Below are 20,436 nucleotides of genomic sequence, written 5' to 3'. Positions count from 1 at the left end.
TCTTGAGAAAGAAAAACGAAGCTGGAGGAATCAGGCTCCCAGACTTCAAAGTATACTACAAAGCTACAGTAATCAAGACAGTATGGTACTGGCACAAAAACAGATATATAGATCAATGGAACAGGATAGAAAGCCCAGAGATCAACCCACACACATATGGTCACCTTATCTTTGATAAAGGAGGCAAGAATACACAATGGAGAAGACAGCCTCTTCAATAAGCAGTGCTGGGAAAACTGGACAGCTACATGTAAAAGAATGAAATTAGAACACTCCCTAACACCATACCAAAAATCAACTCAATATGGATTAAAGACCTAAATGTAAGGCCAAACACTATAAAACTCTTAGAGGAAAACATTGGCAGAATACTCTGTGACATAAATCACAGCAAGATCTTTTTTGACCCACCTCCTAGAGAAATGGAAATAAAAACAAAAATAAACAAATGGGACCTAATGGAACTTAATAGCTTTTGCACAGCAAAGGAAACCATAAACAAGACAAAAAGACAACCCTCAGAATGGGAGACAATATTTGCAAACGAATTAACTGACAAAGGATTAATCTCCAAAATATACAAGTAGCTCATACAGCTCAATATCAAAAAAACAAAGAACCAAATCCAAAACTGGGCAGAACACCTAAACAGACATTTCTCCAAAGAAGATATACAGATGGCCAACAAACACATGAAAGGATGCTCAACATCACTAATCATTAGAGAAATGCAAATCAAAACAACAATGAGATATCACCTCACACCGTTCAGAATGGCCATGATCAAAAAATCTACAAGCAAGAAATGCTGGAGAGGGTGTGAAGAAAAGGATACCCTCCTGCACTGTTGGTGGGAATGCAAATTGATACACCACTATGGAGAATAGTATAGAGGTTCCTTAAAAAACTAAGAATAGAACTACCATATGACCCAGCAATCCTACTGAGCATATACCCAGAGAAAACCATAATTAAAAGAGTCATGTACCACAGTGTTCAGTGCAGCTCTCTTTATAATAGCCAGGTCATGGAAGCAACCTACGTGTCCATGGACAGATTAATGGATAAAGAAGATGTGGCACATATATACAATGGAATATTACTCAGCCATATAAAGAAATGAAATTGAGGTATTTGTAGTGAGGTGGATGGACCTAGAGTCTGTCACAGAGTGAGGTAAGTCAGAAAGAGAAAAACAAATACCGTATGCTAACACATATATATGGAATCTAAAAAAAAAAAAAGTTTCTGAAGAACCTAGGGGCAGGAGAGGAATAAAGACGCAGATGTAGAGAATGGACTTGAGGACACAGGGAGGGGGAAGGGTAAACTGAGTTGAATTGCCAAAGTGGCATTGACATATATACACTACCAAATGTAAAATAGATAGCTAGTGGGAAGCAGCCGCATAGCACAGGGAGGTCAGCTCAGTGCTTTGTGACCACCTAGAGGAGTGGGATGGGGTGGGGGGCGGTGAGAGGGAGATGCAAGAGGGAGGGGATAAGGGGATATATGTATACATATAGCTGATTCACTTTGTTGTACAGCAGCAACTAACACAACAATGTAAAGCAATTATACTCCAATAAAGATGTTAAAAAACAAAAAAGAAAGACATTGTCTTTGTGAGTAGGGAGCTCAAAGTCAACAATCTTAGCAACACCTGCACACAGAGATCTAAGGCCTGAACTGGCAAAACTGGTCCCCTATGGGTTTTCATTTTATCTTAAGTGCTCTGAGTTTGTCCATAAAGATTCCCCAAAGCCAGACATATAAATCATGGCTAATTAAAACATTCTTTCATAGTCCCTTAAAAATGTGCACCCAGGGGCTTCCCTGGTGGTGCAGTGGTTGAGAGTCTGCCTGCCAATGCAGGGGACACGGGTTCCAACCCTGGTCTGGGAAGATCTCACATGCCGTGGAGCAACTAGGCCCGTGAGCCACAACTACTGAGCCTGCGCGTCTGGAGCCTGTGCTCCGCAACAAGAGAGGCCGTGATAGTGAGAGGCCCGTGCACCGCGATGAAGAGTGGCCCCCGCTTGCTGCAACTAGAGAAAGCCCTCGCACAGAAACGAAGACCCAACACAGCCAAAAAAAAAAAAAAAAAAGCACTATATTCTAAAATACTAAAAAAAAAAAAAAAATGTGCACCCAGATTCACTCCAAAATTCTACTTCTAGGAATTTGTCCTAAGAAAATAATGTATGATATATATGAAAGATCAGAGCAGTGTATCAATAGATGTCAACAATAAAGAATTTGGTTAAAAATATAGTATTTCCAGATGATAGAAGAATGCACAATTACAAATTTTTTAAAGAATATTTATGGATGTGGGTAATGATTGTGATACATTTTGAACAGTGAAAGGGAGTTGATAAAATATTTATAGCATATAATCACATATTTAGAAAATAGTCTGTGGATTTCAGGATATGTTTATAATATGGCATTATGTGATTATTTTTAATTTTTATTCTCTGCTTCTGTATCTTCTCATTTTCTCCAATAAATATGTATTATTTGTGCAATTAAAATTAAAACTAATTCATCTAAGATAGGTAAAGTATTAATTTCCTGCCATACCTGCTGATATACTTTCTGGGCATTCCCAAGGTCCCTGGAAGGAGCAACCTGGCTGGGTCCTCCTTGTTTAAGGACTTCAAGATAAGCTTGGCCTTCGGTTCATCCACTCACTGAGAAAAAGACAAAGCCTTTCTCCATACCACCTTCCTCCAGTTTACTGTCCCCAAACAGCAGGAGGAAGATTTCTTAGGTGTCAGACCTGCCATGTTTTAGAACATCAAAGGCTAATGCTCCCCGCCCTCTCTTTCAGTCCTTGGGTTGGGATGAGCAGGCAGGGCAAGGCAATCGTTGTGTTGCATCCCCTCCGCCTCCCAAACATGTCAACAGAGATGTAAAGAAAGAGCCCATCAGGTCTGGTTACTCAGTCCTTGCATGTTTCCAGAGGAGTCTGGAACTTTGATTGACCCTTGGTGATGACCCTTGGGAATGTAGCCCTCAGGATGCTTTTTATGTTACTAATTGATGATGTTGTCGTGGATGTCTGGAGCCAGGGGGCATGCTGTATCAGCTCATCAGGACTTGTCAAGATTGATTTATGCAAACATCAAGATTGATGTTGTTCCTGGTTTCACTGCTGGGATTCTGAATCTCAGTTACATTTCAGGTTGCTTGCATAACAGGATGTGCCTACATGGTCAGTCCTTCTTAAAACTTGGTTCCTGAGCCTTGAGCAGGCTTCTCTGGGCAAAGACACTTTGAATGCATTTCAACAGTTCCCAGCTAGAGAGGAAAGTGCATTTTGTGTGATCAAAGAAGGGGAAAGACTCAGAATCCTGTGCCTGACATCTCTGGACTCCTTTCAATAAGTATCTTTTTTCTCTTGCTTGTGCTCCTTTTATTGTAATAAACCCTAGCTGTGCATATAACCTTCTTTTGGGTTTTATGAGTACTTCTAGCAAATCAGAAAAGTTCAGGGTGTTGATCAGACCCCTGAAACATAACCTCTCCATTCCACCTGCGACTCCCCAAGCTACACAGTCTGCTTTGCCATTTCTATTCCCGACGAAGACGATATTTCATATTTGTCGGAATTCATCTATGTAACAATCTTTCTGAGCATCTGAATCTAAGAGACTCTCTTCAATGGATTTCTCTTTTTGCAATTTTACACCCCCAGTTGAGGAAGTTACCAAGACACTTGTGAAGCAAGATACCACTATTTTGAACTAGAGGGCAGTATAAACAGTGGTGAGATTGCCTTTCTGACTAAAGAAAACAATGCCAGAGAGGGGCCCAGGCAGGAGACTGTGAACATGATGGCTGCAGAGAAAACCGACAGAAAAGAAGCCAAAGTGCTTAGGCTCCCAGCGGCCGCTTCCATTCTTTTAGTTCTTTGGTGTCTATTGATTTGAGGCAATTATTCAGGAGACATAGTCACTGATGCTCACTGTCATTTATCTGATGACTTCTCGAATCTGAAGGGTTATTAATTCCCTGCTCAGTCTTTGTCTCTGACACTATATACTTTGTTCCTTCAGTTTTTTTCTCCTAGGAAACAATTTTAAATCATTAATCACTTGCTGAGCGTCTCTAAGATGTTTTGAAATTTTATGTACTATGCATCAGGTGTAAAGTTCCATTGGTAACATAACATTTTAGCTCTTGCTATGGATCTGTCTACTGGAAAATCAATAACTTCCATCTATATATGCTTCTCTTTTGCAATAAAGGCCAGTCTCATGTCCCCTAACTAGGAGTATACCTATAGTTGAGAGAATAGACACATTTTCCCAAGTATTTCGGTTTCTGAGAGTTTCCTGAAATGGGATAATGGGGGTGGGTGACTGCACAGTGGTAGTTTTGCTTTTTAGACACTTGAAATTGAAAATCTATGAGTCAGATTATAGTAATAGGCAAGAGCATATACATGCACACAAGTGCTTACTTTGATTAGTAATCATCCTTAAATAAATTTAACATTTTTTCAGGAGAACATTTTTTAAAAAAACAAAAGCAGTTGATTGAAAAAGACTGTCTTCAAGCATATGAGTTCATTTGGAACTATTTTAATTTATTCCAACATTTTCAGATGACCTATCATTCTTCTTCCAAGAAATTTTAAATTGTCTACATCGTATTCCTCTTGTTGATACTACCAGACCTATCTTCCAATATTTTCTCTTCTTCCTTCATTTTAAAACTCAAGCTGAGCATCTGACTAGAAAGGAAACAGCAGAGCTTCTGATTAATGCTTTATCTCTTTTTCAACAACAATGGCTGGATTGTTAATAAATTTAGTGAGAATTCCAATTCAATCCAGATCAATGTTAAAATCTTTCCTGCAATGTCCCTTCTATTCTGAAAGGGAGATATCAATATTTTTTCATTATATAATTCTTCAGTCTATACAGTCTTTGAATTAACTCATACAATTAGATAACATTGGAAGAGAAATTTATATTTGTCACACAATAATAAAATTGACCCATCTGACTACTGGAGTATTATGTGCCTTCAGGATAATCACTGCTTGATCCCTCATTCATTGAGAGTTAGGAAGAATCTAGCATGTAACAGGAGCGAGGCCAATCATTTTTTGTAGAATGTTAAGCAATTATATTCCTATTGTCAACAGTAATATGTTTTTTAAATTGCCCCACAAAGTAGCGCAGTATATCTAACTCATTGGATACTGAAATGTTCTTTTGCCAGAATTACAGTGTCAAACACAATGCTTTTATTGTCAATATAAAGAGGTGTTTTCTTTTAAGTTTCAAATTTGTTTTTAAAATAACGTAAGGACAGTTTTTCTCCTTCCTCCCCAGTTTTTTTTCTTCCTCACCCTTGAAACTCCAGGAGACAAGTGGGTACCAAACACTGAGAGTCTGAAAAGCAGAATGAGCCAAGATAAAGTAGATGTGGGTCTGGAGAGGTGAATGCAGAGAAGCCCCACACATGGTAGCGCCTCGCCGTCATATGCGTTATGCAGTGTGCAAGATAGGAGAGAGAGGAGATCTAAACTGAAGAGTGAATAGAAAATATAATAATGCCCTACTAAAGAAAGTAGATAAGATTCCCCTGGTTGGGGAATTAAAACACCACAAGCCATTTAGGGAGGTGGTAGAGCCAAGATCTAGGTGGACCTTGATTGGAATCCCAGCCTCGTGATCTCCTAATTGTGTGACTTTGGTTAAGTAACTTAACACTTCTACATTTCAGTTACTTTAATTGTAAAGGAGGAACCATGATGGCTTGTAATATAGTATTTCACAAGTGCTGTCTTGACCCAATTTTGAGATCATGGCTAAAAACTCTCAATTCCCCATGATGGGGTGTTTGCTAAGCCTACACTCCACCCCATTCCCTGTTGGGCTCTAACACTCTGGGTTATAGCGCACACAGCCAGCTTCCAGAGGCCCCAGATACCAAATATCCAGGACAGCCTCTTCTTCCTTAGGCCTGTAGAATTATTCAAAATAATCTATAAGGAGCCCACGATGCCTAGCTAACTCCACCTGGCTTGCCACGTATTAGCTGCCTCCTACAGTTCCACTTGCTGTTACCCTTTCCCCAGGTGCAGTCTCCTGTGTTGCCCTGCATTGGCAGTCTTCTGTAAGTAATAAAGATCTTTGCCTTTCATCTATCTGGAGGTCATTTGTCATGTCCGACCATCATCAGAACACAACAGTGTTAAAATACAGCTCTTATCTTATAATTTATAAAGACTGAGCTAATGCATGTGATTTGCTTAGCACACTACCTAGTACATAATTGTTGTTTTTTCCCCTTCCTTCCACAATTTCTTCGACCCAATAAGGAGCTCTGTTTCAGGCCACAAGATAGGAGACCTCCATGGTACCATGGAGAGCAGATTCAGAAAATCAATAGAATTTTGGCTTTTAAATTCCCTATCTATTCCACTTTTCAATCTATAAAACTTTTCTGACCTGGAAAGGAAGAATTAAGATAAAGAGGAAAATAACAGATCCTGGTAAATGCCCATCAATAGAATCTGATTCTATTCATAGGAATATGATTTTGTTTTGTACCTTCCCTTAGGTCAAGTTTGGAAATGCAAATGATTACCCGGAACCTTGAGAAAGGAGTCTCACAGGATTTCACTTGCCCTTGGATTGGGAGTCACAGGGTAGATGTGTCAGCACGGGGAGCCTCGGGGAGCAGAACCAACTTTCCAGAGCTTCCAAGTAGTGTAAACAAACACATTTTTACTGTTTTCCCTAAAAAGGTCCAGGAATTTGTAAGAGAATCCGAGGACCATGGTCACATTAAAGGCATATGACTGGGGACTATGCATTAGACCAAATGGCCAGATACCAGATGGAAATGTAGACATCACAGTGGAAGACAGAGTAAAAAAATGATTATTAACAACAATCAGAGCTATAGTGTATATTCTAACAGATGCCATCATCAGATATTGGCCAAGGGCTAGACGTTTCCCACCATTGTCACAAAGCTACATCAGCCATGTAGCAGAAAAAATTATGTTCACTCAATATCTATATATTCCCACAGCTCTCTTGACCCTGGGTGGGACCGGATGACTAGTTTTAAGCAATGGACTATAATCTGTCACCCCTGGGCTGTGGCAGCGTAAGGTTCCTGTTTGACTGTCCCACAGTCTTTTCTCTATTATGGAGATCACGGAGGTAGCATGTTGAGATAGATGAGCCACAAGATGAAGCCAGTCTGGTCTTTCAAGGCATCATTTAGAAGAAAGCTGTCAGGGGAATTCCCTGGTGGTCCAGTGGTTAGGACTCTGCGCTTTCACTGCCTTGCAGGTTCAATCCCTGGTTGGGGAATTAAAATACCACAAGCCAGAAAAAAGAAAGCTGTCAGACCCACAGCAGAAATAAGCATTTATGTGATAAGTCAATGATATTTGTGTTATCATGGGTGATAGAGAATCTTGCAAATTCTTACTAACATAGGCCCCAGAATTTAGATGTCACACCTGAGAGCAAGCAATGGGGAAAAACCTTAAATTGGTTGACTATTTTTCAAATTAATTCTGAAAAATTTTAAGTGGTCAGTTTATGTTTTCTGCCTCTAAATAAACTGGAGATTTGGGAAAGGCAATAAGTTTTGTTACAGAAAAAAAATAGGCATTTATCACACATCTGAGTTTAAATGTTTGAGGAAAAACAACACTTGCTACATCATTATGAATATTATAAGATAAATAGAATTTAGCATGAGGGATAAGGTATTTTGATGTCAAGTGGGTTTATGTCCCAGCAATGGCCACTTTTTGTGCAGCCTTGGGAAAGCTTTTTAACCTTACTAAAATTTTACTTTCCTCATTTATGAAAAGGGGAAAATAATAATAACTTGTAAGTTTGTAGTGAACGTTAAATGAGACAATGAGCACAAAGTCCTTAACAGAGGGCCAGGCATATGTCAGGCCTTCAATCAAAGCCTATTATTATTTTAATGTTGTTGTTGTATGGCTGGAAATCCACATAAATATAATAACTTTACAGAGTAAAGGCAAGATGATTGAATAAGTCCCCATAATACATGGAAGAAGACGATATAAGAGGACGTTCAAGATAACTAGAATGAAATATTAAGGCTTTATCCTCAGGATATTTTACAATATGTATGCGCCTCTTGCAATAGGAATTGGTGGGCAGTTAATAGAATGTGTTTTTAAAGCTTGGAATTTTTGTTTTTCTTTGTTTCTAAAAGAGGCAGAAAACCTTGGATTTATATCATTTTGTAGAACATTCTACTTATCTTCGAAATATAAGTAAGTAGAAACAGGTTCGCAAGATGGGTATTTCTCTTTTAAGAATCTATGGGTAACTTGCAAGAGCAGGTATTTCAATATTCACATGTCCCGTGTGTACTATTTGGTTTACAGTCTCCTGATTGCTATCTTGTGGTGAATTGTTCTGTTTATAGCTTTAAAAATTGCTATCTGGGTGACAGTCTTCTGTTTCTAATCTTAAGATGGTTGTCTAGTGGCTTTGCTCCCTATGGTTCATATTGCAGCTTAATAATACTGTGCAGGGAAACACAATTAACCAACTATGTACCTGCTCAGTTTACAGTTTTATGAGTGTAACTTGTTCTATGATATACATCTTGGGGCTTGTGATGAAAGTGCTTGAAAATAGAGGTTCTGTATGAAATTTTGCAATGTATAAATATATCTTTAAACATTTTGTTTAATATGCTCTCTCTCCATATGTATACGTATTTATATATATAAATATATATATAGATATCGATAAATAGATAAATATAGATAGATATATTCCTACAGGGCTTATAAAGCTAAACAATTGTGAATTGAGGAATCTTGGAGTGTAAAGCCGTAGAAAATAGCTGGTCTGAATTTTGACATTTATTTTAGCTTCTAACCGGTTACTCCCTTAAATACATCACAACTTCTCCATGGTATTTTTCGTCTTACCATCATCATTTTAATTGAATTCTTTTTTTCCACATTGCGTGGCTTGCAGGATCTTAGTTCCCCGACCAGGGATGGAACCCGGGGCTCCGGCAGTGGAAGCGCTGCGTCCTAACCACTGGACCACCAGGGAATTCCCTAATTGAAGTTTTGACATAGGTTCAGGATCAGATTCTATGCTGTATTACAGAAGTTGTTTCCAGTGGCCATTTAGCATGTAGTAAACCCTAGAACATTTACCAACTTATTTATAAATTAGGTGTTTCATGTGAGGTTTTATTTCTAGAAACATTATTGTATGTAATAACATTGCTAGAGCTAGGGATAGTTATATGCCATATTCTCTGATATATGTGGGGGGACTAGTGGTGCCTTTACCGAGCAGATTTATAAGACCCTGAAAAAGGGGACACTACCAGTAGGCTTCCCACGTGGTCATTTTTTTTTTTTAATCCTTTTACTTGTGATTATGTTGCATTTATCTCTCTTGAGTGAAAGGAACCTGATTCTCCATCATAGATGACTTGCTCCCGGGTAGGAGGCCGAGTGAAATTTTCAGGGCAGTTATCAAAGGACTAATGAAGACCACTGGTGGTCTTGAATAGAGACAATTTGTCAACGTAAATTATTTTCCAATCAGAATGAGATTCCTCTGCAGCAGGAGGAGAAAGTGTAGTGTTTACCTAAGTGTAGTAAAGAAAGATACTTAAATCAGAAGACGCAGCTTTGAGGGTGAGTACCACCATTTAGTACTTGTCGCATGACTCTAGATTTGTTATTTTAGTCTTATTTTCCTTATCTGCGTGGCTGGGGCTATTTCAATAATACTTATCTCAAAATAGTGTAGTGAGCCAAAAACCAACATACGCAGAATAAGTTTATACATGGTCAAGCACTATTCAATTAGTAGGTATCACAACTACTATGAATGAACTCACATGGTGCCACTGGAAATGTCAACTGTACATTTTAAGGTAGTAAAGCAATAGAAACACAAGTTGTTTTTCCCTCTTCCTCAGCCTATCAGTGGGTTAAAATGCATTCAGCCTTGATGTATCTCACCCTGAACACAATAAAATGACAATGATCTCAAATAAATAGGTCAAAATATTCAAGGGAGAGAATGTGTGCATTTTCATGCAAATAGCAGGAGGTCCAATCAACGGGATCTTTAAAGACCTATAACTGAACGAATTTAAGAGAACTTACTCCAATATATTACATTGAAAATATATATATTTTTGTGCACCGATTTAGTTGACATCATATGTATTCAAATGACTAAAATAGCTTGAAAGAGTAATAGGGTGTTGAATGAGAAGTTACTGGAACCTTAAAGTTCTTACACTTTGGAAGTATGAAGGAGTAAGAAACAATATTTAAAATAGAAAAATTAGAATAAAAAACATGTTGGGAGAGGATCTTGCTCACATCACCAATATGTCTGTAACACTCTCCCACCTTACCGTGGGCTTGTCCCAAGTCACGTGAGTTGATTGACTTTTTATGGTCCCATTCTCTCTCCCTTACTTCAACCACGGTACTAGCATTTGATATTCTTTATAACAAAAGATTTGCCAGCACCATTTTTATAAACTGAAATGAGGGCAGAAAGAAAAAAAATCATAAAAATATTAATGTTATTTGGATACAATTTACCAAATATTTCAAAAACTTTTTTAATCCCAAAGCAACAAACCAACCACAGTGAATTAAGCATAGTCTGCACAGATGAGTGAGTCTTCACACATCAATAGGCTTTTGTGCTAGACGCTAAAAACATATGGAATGTATTACATTCCAAACAACCAAAGGGTTCTGAAGAATAATGAATGAGATTCATAAACATGGACAAAAATAAGCCCATTTTCACATCTTCAGATTATTAAATCTAGAACAAATCTTCTTCTTCCCCAATTGGTTTTTCCTATGACAAATTTCTGACACAGAAGAGAACATTTGTTTCATATTTTATTGAATTTCATTTATATTAAATTAAAAATATATTTCTGACAGATTCATGTAACAAAAAGGCAGAACAGTTTTCAAATTGTTCAGCTGGGATGATCAGTGTGGAATGAGGAAAAGCAGGTCGCATTCTATAATTGCCTTGTACAGGTACAATTCTTTCCCAAGAGCCAAGAGAGGATCCTTGAGAACTAACAGAAAAGCCTAATTACAGAAATTTAAAATACTGTTTGTCCCTCATTCTCAAATGACAACAGAAAACGGGAGAAGGGAAGGAGAATGGAGTGAAGGGTTGGAGGGGAAGAAAGAATAAGGGAAATTATACTAAAAATATACCTAACATTAAAAAAGTTAGTATGTGTTAAGTGCATAATCCTTCATAGATAAAATAGAAAAAAATCAAAATAACATTACACCACACACAATTGGCATATCCTATTGTGTAAGCGAGTGCAGAGGTTGAACACATCACCATAGTGCTGAACACAGAATCACAAGTAATGTCAAAATGATAACTTCCAACCCAAAAGAAACAATCACAAGCCAATTACTTATATACAAATTAACCCTGAAGACAATTATGTTCCAAATGAAGATGTCCACAGAAGAAAATCAGAGCAACATTATCCCTATTTACAAATGCAACTAGCCATGTCTTTAACAAGCTATAAAAATACTATTCACATTTTCAAACATACAGTAGTATTTTTTGTTTGTTTATTTCAAAAAGGCAGCTAACTTTGAACACTGGGATTTAAATGAAACATCAATGGCTTACCAGCTAGGTATTTTTGCACCCCTGTCCTTTGAAGATACTTCAGAAGAGAGAGGGCTTGTTTTCTCTTTACAAGTTAAGAACATGAGGAAATGAATACAAATGTATATAATACCTTAAGCCTCTGCCTTTTTGGTAAAGTGTCTCCCTTTGTCACCTGAACTGATCTTCGTCAACTAGTCAACTACTTTGATGCGTATATGAGATGAGCGTTTAAGAGATGATTTCACGTGACATTTTGTGCTCTGAATTGTCTTGCAGATCGATCTCATTTTCATTTGATCTTGTTATAATGGTGCTCAGGAAAGATGAACACCTAGTCATGTCGTGTGAAAATGCAGTTTTGACCTGCAGCAATGCAAGTCCCTGGTGCTCACGACAGGAGATGTAGACACACCAGCCAGTGAGGTGTGCATTCAAAGTTAGCTGCCCTTGCACAGCTGTTCAGTTTAATAATCGACCCATTTAACAGCAGTACCAATTTATGCTACAATATTCCAAAGTACCTTACTTTAAAAGAACAGCTTACATATCTACACTTAGAAAATAACTTTCATAGTTGATTACTGGAGTAATCCCAAAGGATTCTTGGAGTACTATGGTGTAGCCCCCTCACGCCCCCCTCCCAGCCCCTGAGAGATCCAGAAATATACAGGAAAATGACTCTCACATTAGGAAAAAGGTACACCCTCCCCACTAACTGAAAAATCTGGAAATGGTACTCAAGAATCAGGTTATGTCAATACTTAGGAGGTATGATTTGCTTTCCTTCATAACAGCTACAGGCCTGGGGGAAACAGCTACACATCAGGGATAAAAATAGCAGTAAAGGCAAAGTGGTTTGGACAAGTTAGACTATTGCCTACAGGTATGAAACTTTGTTTTCTTATATTTGTACAAATATAACCACTTATTGTGACATGGGTAAAACACTTAGAGCATTGAAAGACAAATATCCTTAAAAAGCAAAAGTAGAGAAAAAATGGCAACCTATTAGACAACATGGATTTTCATTTCAGTGAAACTGCACTCATTATACATTTGTCAGAGGGATGAATGATCCAGTAAAGAGCTACAGGTGGTTCTCAGAGCTGAATAGCCTTTACCTTTATGATAATAAGACTCTTCATTTATCAAAAAAACAAAATATATATACAGCAGCTGTAAAATATTTGCAATCAGGAGCAAAGTAAGATAAATAAAGTAAATAAGTTAATTTGCTGGCAAAAATAACTTATTATAATGTAAAGTTTTCATGAAAAGATTAAATCTAAAACCTACCAAGGGTATGTGCACATATGTGAGTTTCAAGATTCATCACAGGGCTGACTCGACTCAAATTCCTACAGAGAAGGACACAGTAAGAGAATCGATCTTCATGGAAAAGCATAATTTTAACATCATAAAGTATGCTCTGTGCGGTCATTTATTTGAGAAATAATTTAAACAATGTCCAAATTGCTACTATCTTTTATGGAAAAGTCAGACATTTGAGGGCAGAGGCTAAATCAATGTTTTACAAAGCAGCGTGTGGGACCTCAGAGTTCCACTATGGCTTAAGACAGGCACAGCATCAAGAGGGCCGCTTTGAACTAGGGTGGCAGAAAAGTAAGGAAAATGGAGTAGTTGTGCCAATGGTAAAAGAAGTAAGGGCAGCATTTTCCTTAGGGTCCAGAGAGAAATGAATTGTTTCTGTGATTCCTAACAAGATAATCACTTACTTGCAAAGCTGACTGTCAGGGAGTATTTTCCAGGGGAAGCATGTGAAAACCTCCATGAAACTGGGACTTAAGAGTCTTTTCAGCTCATGACTAGAGAAGCATTTCTTCTGCCCAAAAGATCACCTGGCTGTGAAGAGGTGAGACAGGGGTCTGCAAAAGTGACACATCCTACATTTTTGCACCTTTACAAAATCAGTGGGGCTTGAACCGAGTGTCTGAAAATTTTATTTTATAGAGACTTTTGTTTAATGAAAAGAACAAGTAGCCCATGGTGCTAGAGCCATGTGTCCACATAAACTGAAGGACTCCTGATCCAACACCGTGCCCACAACAGCTTAATGTTTGCAATTGTGGAAAGAACTACTTTTGTAAAGGCTCTCTGGTATTAGAAAAATTGTATTAATTCTACCCAGAAGTATAAAAGCTGGCCCCTTTGTAATATCAGTAATATCAAGGTCTCTACTGATAGTGTTATTTTAAAATGATGCCCAGTCTACATCTGTACACTCTTATTCGTTCTTAAGCAAATGGCAATCAGCAGATACAAGTCTGCCTTTAGGTGTCTGCATGGGTACCAGGCTGTCCTTCAAAGACCATATGCATAAAGAGAGGCCCAGCAGAGTTCTCTGCCCATAGGATATACAGTAGATTTAGTTTTCTGGCTTTTCAACAACTAGAAGCTTATCCACCTGGCTTTCTCATTTGCCCTATTAAAAATCATCTGGCTATCAACTATTGTCCAGAACAATGGAAATACAGCAGTTTGAAACGCTTGCTTTAGCATTTATTTCTCAGAATATTGTTAATTAATTCCTTGGGTTCTTTTTGGAGATGGGAGGGTATCATAGAAAAAAGAAAGGATATGTCACAAATTAAATGCATTTTGTTTGTTTACTAAATGACACCACTCATTTTTTTGTCTCTGCATAAGGTAATAGAACATTTATATTTCCTTCATTTCATTTTGAAACCTCTTACTTAAAGTCATCTGTAACATATTTGCCTGTTAAACTCTACAAGGTGGTATTTGCAAAACAAATTTGAAAAATTCCTCTTTACACGTAATATATTTTACAAATGGTAAAGGAATAAGAGAATGAGAAAAAAATAATTGTAATGCTTTAAAGCAAGTTTTCATAAGTGGAACCTGCTTTTTATACGCCCACTTTCAGCTCAACCTAACAAATAACAATTTTAAATGGCAAACATTTTTTACTATGCAAAATCCATCCTACATTTTCATATCCTGCATTTTATTTTGCTACATTATATTTTGTGGTTAGTTTTCTAGTTTGATTTATTTAATAGTATTAAAATCATTTAACATCTGTTAACCTAACTAAATCTACATCTTACAGCATTATCATGGTTCTGTCCAGATATATACATGCTTTCAAAATCACTTTTTCTATTACCTTATGAACTACATATACTAGTTAAATAACCAACATTTATAGATGGATGAATAATTCAAGTTTTGAAATAAAGTTTAGATAGCTCTAGAAAAACTTGTATTTACATCCTTCCCTGTCGGGCTTAACCAATTTCCTTTTTTTAAATTTTTGACACTTCAAAAAGCATGTTGATAACCCTTTCAACTTCATGTAGGGACAGCACCTCACAGTCCTACTGGTTTGCCCTAGGCATTGGAAATATACATGATCTTCATGCCAAGTCCTGATTTTACAAGGTATTAACACATATATTATACACTTAGAAGAACACTATTTCTCCTCTCCAGCTACAAATATTCATTCTTCCTGATCTACTAAGAAAACAATCTCAAATTTTTAGTTTATACATTTTAATATGATTTGAGTTTTGCATTGTTTTTCATTCCATTTCAAGAATATTACCCGAGAAAAACTCTCATCCTAACCTGTGCCACTAATACTTGGAAAATCAATTTCTACTTGTAGTTCAAGCATCTCTTTGTGGTTCAGGATGCTTTGCGGTTCTGGGTCTACCTTGGTTTAGAAAGCTTCTTTTCTCACCTGCCTAAGAACCACTGCCCTAAACAACCATTTAATTATACAGTTTTTCTTACCTGGAAATAAGATTCCCCAAGATAGGTATAAGCTACAAGATTTGGTGATTTAAAAAATACAGTCTGTGTAATTTGACTATTAATTTTCTGCAAATTTACTTAATTGGTTCTGCATATTTGCACTGATATAACTAGCCTACGATAATCTGATATTCTGATTCACTTCACAGGTTTTAATTGGCATTTTAAATTTCACTCTACTGAGTTGAATAAGTTATTCTTTGGAACAAATGAAACTTTTTTTTGCTCCCCCTTATACACTCTGAAATATGTTTTCCTAGGGGGACAAAAATACATCAAAAGAGAAACCCTAAAACAACTGAAATCAAGTATGTGCTACAGAAATCATTCAAAAGGAACAATAAAGTTCTTGTGAAGCATTTTGGGTCATTTTGGATTATACTTGCATCTATCTCCAGTTATTAGTACCTGATGTGTAAGGGTCTTATGTTCCTAGGATGACGGAGACACTACCTTCACTGAATACATTTCTATTACCTTAACAGTAAAATAATTATTTTTCTTTCCTTCTTCAATATAAGTGATTCTGCTTTTCATATCCCCATAGAAACCATATGAATATTGTAAATCAGGAAAAAAATTCAAGTTCTAGTATCCAACAAGGATGCTGTCAGTGATGAATTGGTACAGATTTATTTAGAAAGAGAGGTTTATATCTAAACTTTCATAAACACTGATGTGAGGACCCCTTTTCCTGGATACTCCTCTGACTGGGTGAAAGAGCTCTGAGCTATTAGGCTGTGGCTCCTGAATCATTCTGTGTCTTCAACCCTGGGAAGTTCATGTTTGAATTTCACTGGAAGAGCTCTCACAAACCCCTCCCTTGCTCAACCTCAGCCTTTAAGCTTCCCTCACTTTTCATAACTCAGGAAGAAACCAATCCCAATTTCTCCAATGTTCCTGGCCAAAGACCAACATCTATTGTTGATTTAATGGTTAAGTTAGAATCCATATAGGACAATTAGCCAGTGATACAATATCCTTCTAGAACAGTTTGTGTTTGAATGGTAACACTGAAACTATCCTATTTGCTAACTTCAGGAACTTGTAGGGTGTTTCACTCATGTCCCACATGAGTTCACAGGAGATCTTTTAACAAAGAGTTGATTTTATATGACTATTCATAAAAATAGTCCATGCAATTGTATTCCTTGAATTATATAAAAAAATTAAATGTCATGCCAAATAAATCTGGATTGTAAAATTTTAAAGTTAGGGATAGTATTGCATTTATCTGGGTGTTCCCCACCTAACACAGTGCTTTTAGTAGACTATAAATAAATATGAGTTGAAAAAATAAGGGAGCTGAATGGATAGATAGATCTACTTTTCAAAATAGGCAGAAACCTTGATTTCTTTTCATCCTGTTTTCTAAACTCTCCTCTTTGCCAATAGAGATTTTTAGTCTAGTTGCTTTCAATTAGGTTATACATTCAAATTTGATCCCAATACTTTAACATTGGAAAGAAATATTTTTTAAAAATTCCAAATGAATTAGGCCAGATTTTCCTAAAAGAGAGAGATTTCTATCCAATTTTTCTAATTACTGACCTGAGGCCCCCTTTTCCTGAAAACTCATTCCTACAATTTGTTCCCATTGCTTATCTTAACTCAGTAGGTAGTCTTTAAAATGATACACAAGAAAGGTGGCTCTAGAACTAGGATGCTGTGTTTGAAGAAAAAGAGTTAGTATATAAAGTATCAAAAGAGTAGTATGTTGGATATTAAAATAATTACATGAGAAGTTTTTTCACATTTATTTACAACTTTTGACCCAAGGACCTATTTATAAGCAGTGAATGTTTGTATTTCTTTTTATTATACCAATTTATGTGCAAAGAGTTACCTTCCACTTCTTAATATAAATAGAGTCTCATACTAGAAATTCCATGGAATTCAAGCCAATCCTTACTTGCATTCCTTCAAGTGGAGTATACAAACTGGACAACTTTCCTTGTTTAGGAAATGTGATATCACATGTTGATCATGTGCTGACCCTCTCACCATAATCCCAAAGTGTTCCAAAGTCCTAATTTGCTTGGTTTGGCATTTCCACAGTCTTTCTTTATCTTAGCTCTTTTTTTAAAAAAAAATGTACTTAAATGAATTATTTTGCTGGTTGCTTCCATATTGCTTCATTCAAAATCCAAAATGGAGTTCAGAAAGAGAACAAATAAAATTATAGCTTAAGTGCAAACTACATTTCTGAGTATCTGCCAAGTAGACATACCCAATCCAGTGTGTTTCTTCCAGTTCAATGGATTCCCCATTGGACCACCCTTGAAAGTGTCAGTAGTTTTCATGAACCACACAGAACTGTCTCTTAGTTTCCCTTCTACTCTTAACATTACCAACTGCCTATCAAGTACTGTCATTCACAGAGGGGAAGAAAATGTTGAAGAATGTAAAAGATTGTGGGGGGGTACATAGTCAATAGTGTAAAACACAAAAGTAAGATTTGATGTTACATTTGACTGATATCTTGGCCTCCCCTTCTAATTTTAAAGACTGCATATTTAAAATAGTGGCCATTTCACCATATTAAAATATTTCTTTTTACAATTCTTTCAATTTATAGCAACACCTAAGAAGGTTTGATGTAAAAATGTTTGCAATTATAAATTAAAGCTAAAAAGAGGGGAGAAAGTAATATGAAGAGACAGATCAAAGCAAAACAAAATGAAAAAAACAAAAAAGCTCTCCAAATATAATTACTAGTTATAACTTTGATGAAGATTCAAAACTTATGAAAGCTGAGTTGGCCATTCTTGCTTGTCAAGATTGAAACTGTCTGAGAAAGAGATTGGATTTTCAATCTTAGTTACTATCATACATTATAAAAAAGGTTATCGTTTTGTTCTTCTGGAAACATCATTAGGATTTCCAGGGATGCTGGAAATGTACACATCGATTCCTGCAGCTTGGGTCTTTCAAGCATGTGCATTGAAATACAGGAAGGAAGGAAGGAAGGAAGGAAGGAAGGAAGGAAGGAAAGGAGGCAAAGAAAAAAACGTAAAAAAAAGTTGGGAACTAGTTTGACAGCAGGCAGTATTGCCTCATATTTGCTGGTCCTTCTCTAGCTGTTCCAGTCTCCTGACCAACCCATGCAGAGAAATGAAGAAACAGTGTGGTTCCTCCTGTCTTTCTCTTTCAGTCCTTCCTTCTAATGTTCAAGTTAGATAAGCACATAACTATCATTGAATCTTGATATCTTCCACTGGGAAGTGTCAAAACTACTGGCCTTGAGAGTAGAGGGAAGACCACAAGAGAAAGAGAGGCGGTGGGGAAATTGGAGCGGGCGTCTCTCTCTCCACCTGAAAACCACTGCTGAGCTTACACCACAGTATTCCGGTGTCTGTAGGGCGGAGGAGGCAGCACAGTGCCTGGCTTCAGCGAGAACTCAGAGAGGTATTCAGGATTCTCTGCCACAATAGGCCGGATCCGTCCATTTTGTTTATAAAAATATTTTGTGCTGTACTCCTGCAGGTAGTCTGGGTGCTGAAGGGTGCTCCGGGGTGGCAGGCTGTGGTTCCAGTAGTCAGGGTTGTCGAATGCTTTCTTGGCCTTCTCTGGCACAGACAGTACGTTGTTCTTCAGGTATTCAGCGTTCCCCAAGGCGTTGGCAAAGGTGTTGAGGTACAGTGGCTCATTCACGTACTCATCCTCTGCCTTGGGTGGACCATGGGAAGCACTGTGATATTCGGGATTATCCAAAGCTTGAAGGTCTCCATTTTTCCTCCGAGAGACAAAAGGGTTCTCCTCCACAGGGTTCAGGTATTCTAATGTAATACAAAAGTATCAGTTAACATCTACTTTCTGGAAAATGTTAATCAGACCGCGGTTATACAGAATGGTTAGCTTCTTTTTCCAGGACAATAAAGCCACATATTTCAGGAATTTTCACAAAAAAATGTTTTGTTGATTACTACTATCATGTGAAAGAGGAGTAAGTGGGCAAAAAATGTTAGTGACAAAACAAGGCACCAACAAGGCCAGGGCCAGAGTCCCTGTCCCCTAGATTGTTCTTCTTTCCTTCTGCTTGCATTTGTCTCTCCTACTTATGGGGCCAGTTGTTTAAATGCTTCTATTTTCTACGAGTTGGTAATTTATGTTGGAAGATAAGACAACCTATCAAGGTTAAGTAGCCTTTAAATATGGAGAAATGAGAATTTTTAAAGAATATTGGAAGATCAAAATGTCTACAGATTAGCTCTATGTCAAGATAAATGGATGAAGTGAAATAAAAGTATTTTTTAGTCTACATAATTTGCTTAGAATGTCTGCATAGGTAACAAGGATTTGATTACAGATGTTCCCTCAGAAAGATTTACACACAGGAAAGAAAACATCTAAGGAAAAGACTCAACTAATCAAATCATATAGACATCTAACATGCCTCTATATTGACTTGCTTGACAAAACGTATGCTTAACTATAAATATAATTGTAACATTTATTTCCAATGGCTAATCATAATCATAAAATAGCAAACTATTAGTTTGAATCATATGAAATTGCTATTTTGTAGGTTGAAACCCGTCATATAGCAGCTATTTTGTATGATTCAGTCTAATAAATAGGTATTGGGCTAGAATAGGTACTGGGCTAGAATTTTAAAAAATACTGCTAATTAATGCTGCTCTCCTCATGTTTAATTCTATTCCTATGTTTATAGTATAGAATATATATAGACATATATACACATATATAGTAGACCCTCTTTTTAAATATATGCACAAAAATGACACTTTAGCTATTCCTACTTTGGTGTTGGGGTAGGGAGAGGGCATAACTGTTTGTTGAGATGCTATCATTCTGAAACAAACTTTCTATCCCCTATACTAAACCCGACATGTAGAGAGAAAAATCTCATCAACCCAGGGTTATTTTTTCCTGGATATAGGCCTACTGGATATAGTTAACTATTTAGCATCATGTG

General features: G+C 37.0%; 1 protein-coding gene across 1 annotated transcript in view; it reads right to left on the bottom strand.

The window, feature by feature from the left end:
• Nucleotides 1–10,919: 10,919 nt before the first annotated feature.
• Nucleotides 10,920–20,436, bottom strand: part of ERBB4 (erb-b2 receptor tyrosine kinase 4) — a 1,231,960-nt gene continuing 1,222,443 nt past the window's right edge. The window contains exon 30 of the mRNA XM_082396354.1: nt 10,920–19,276. Coding sequence (XP_082252480.1) covers nt 18,831–19,276 — 446 coding nt within the window. The 3' untranslated portion in view covers nt 10,920–18,830. The remainder of the gene's footprint in view (nt 19,277–20,436) is intronic.

The sequence above is a fragment of the Balaenoptera borealis genome (genome assembly GCF_965194805.1).
Source record: "Balaenoptera borealis genome assembly, chromosome: 6".
NCBI lineage: Eukaryota > Metazoa > Chordata > Mammalia > Artiodactyla > Balaenopteridae > Balaenoptera > Balaenoptera borealis.
Note: the sequence above shows the minus strand (reverse complement) of the source record. Positions and strands in the feature narration are given on the sequence as shown.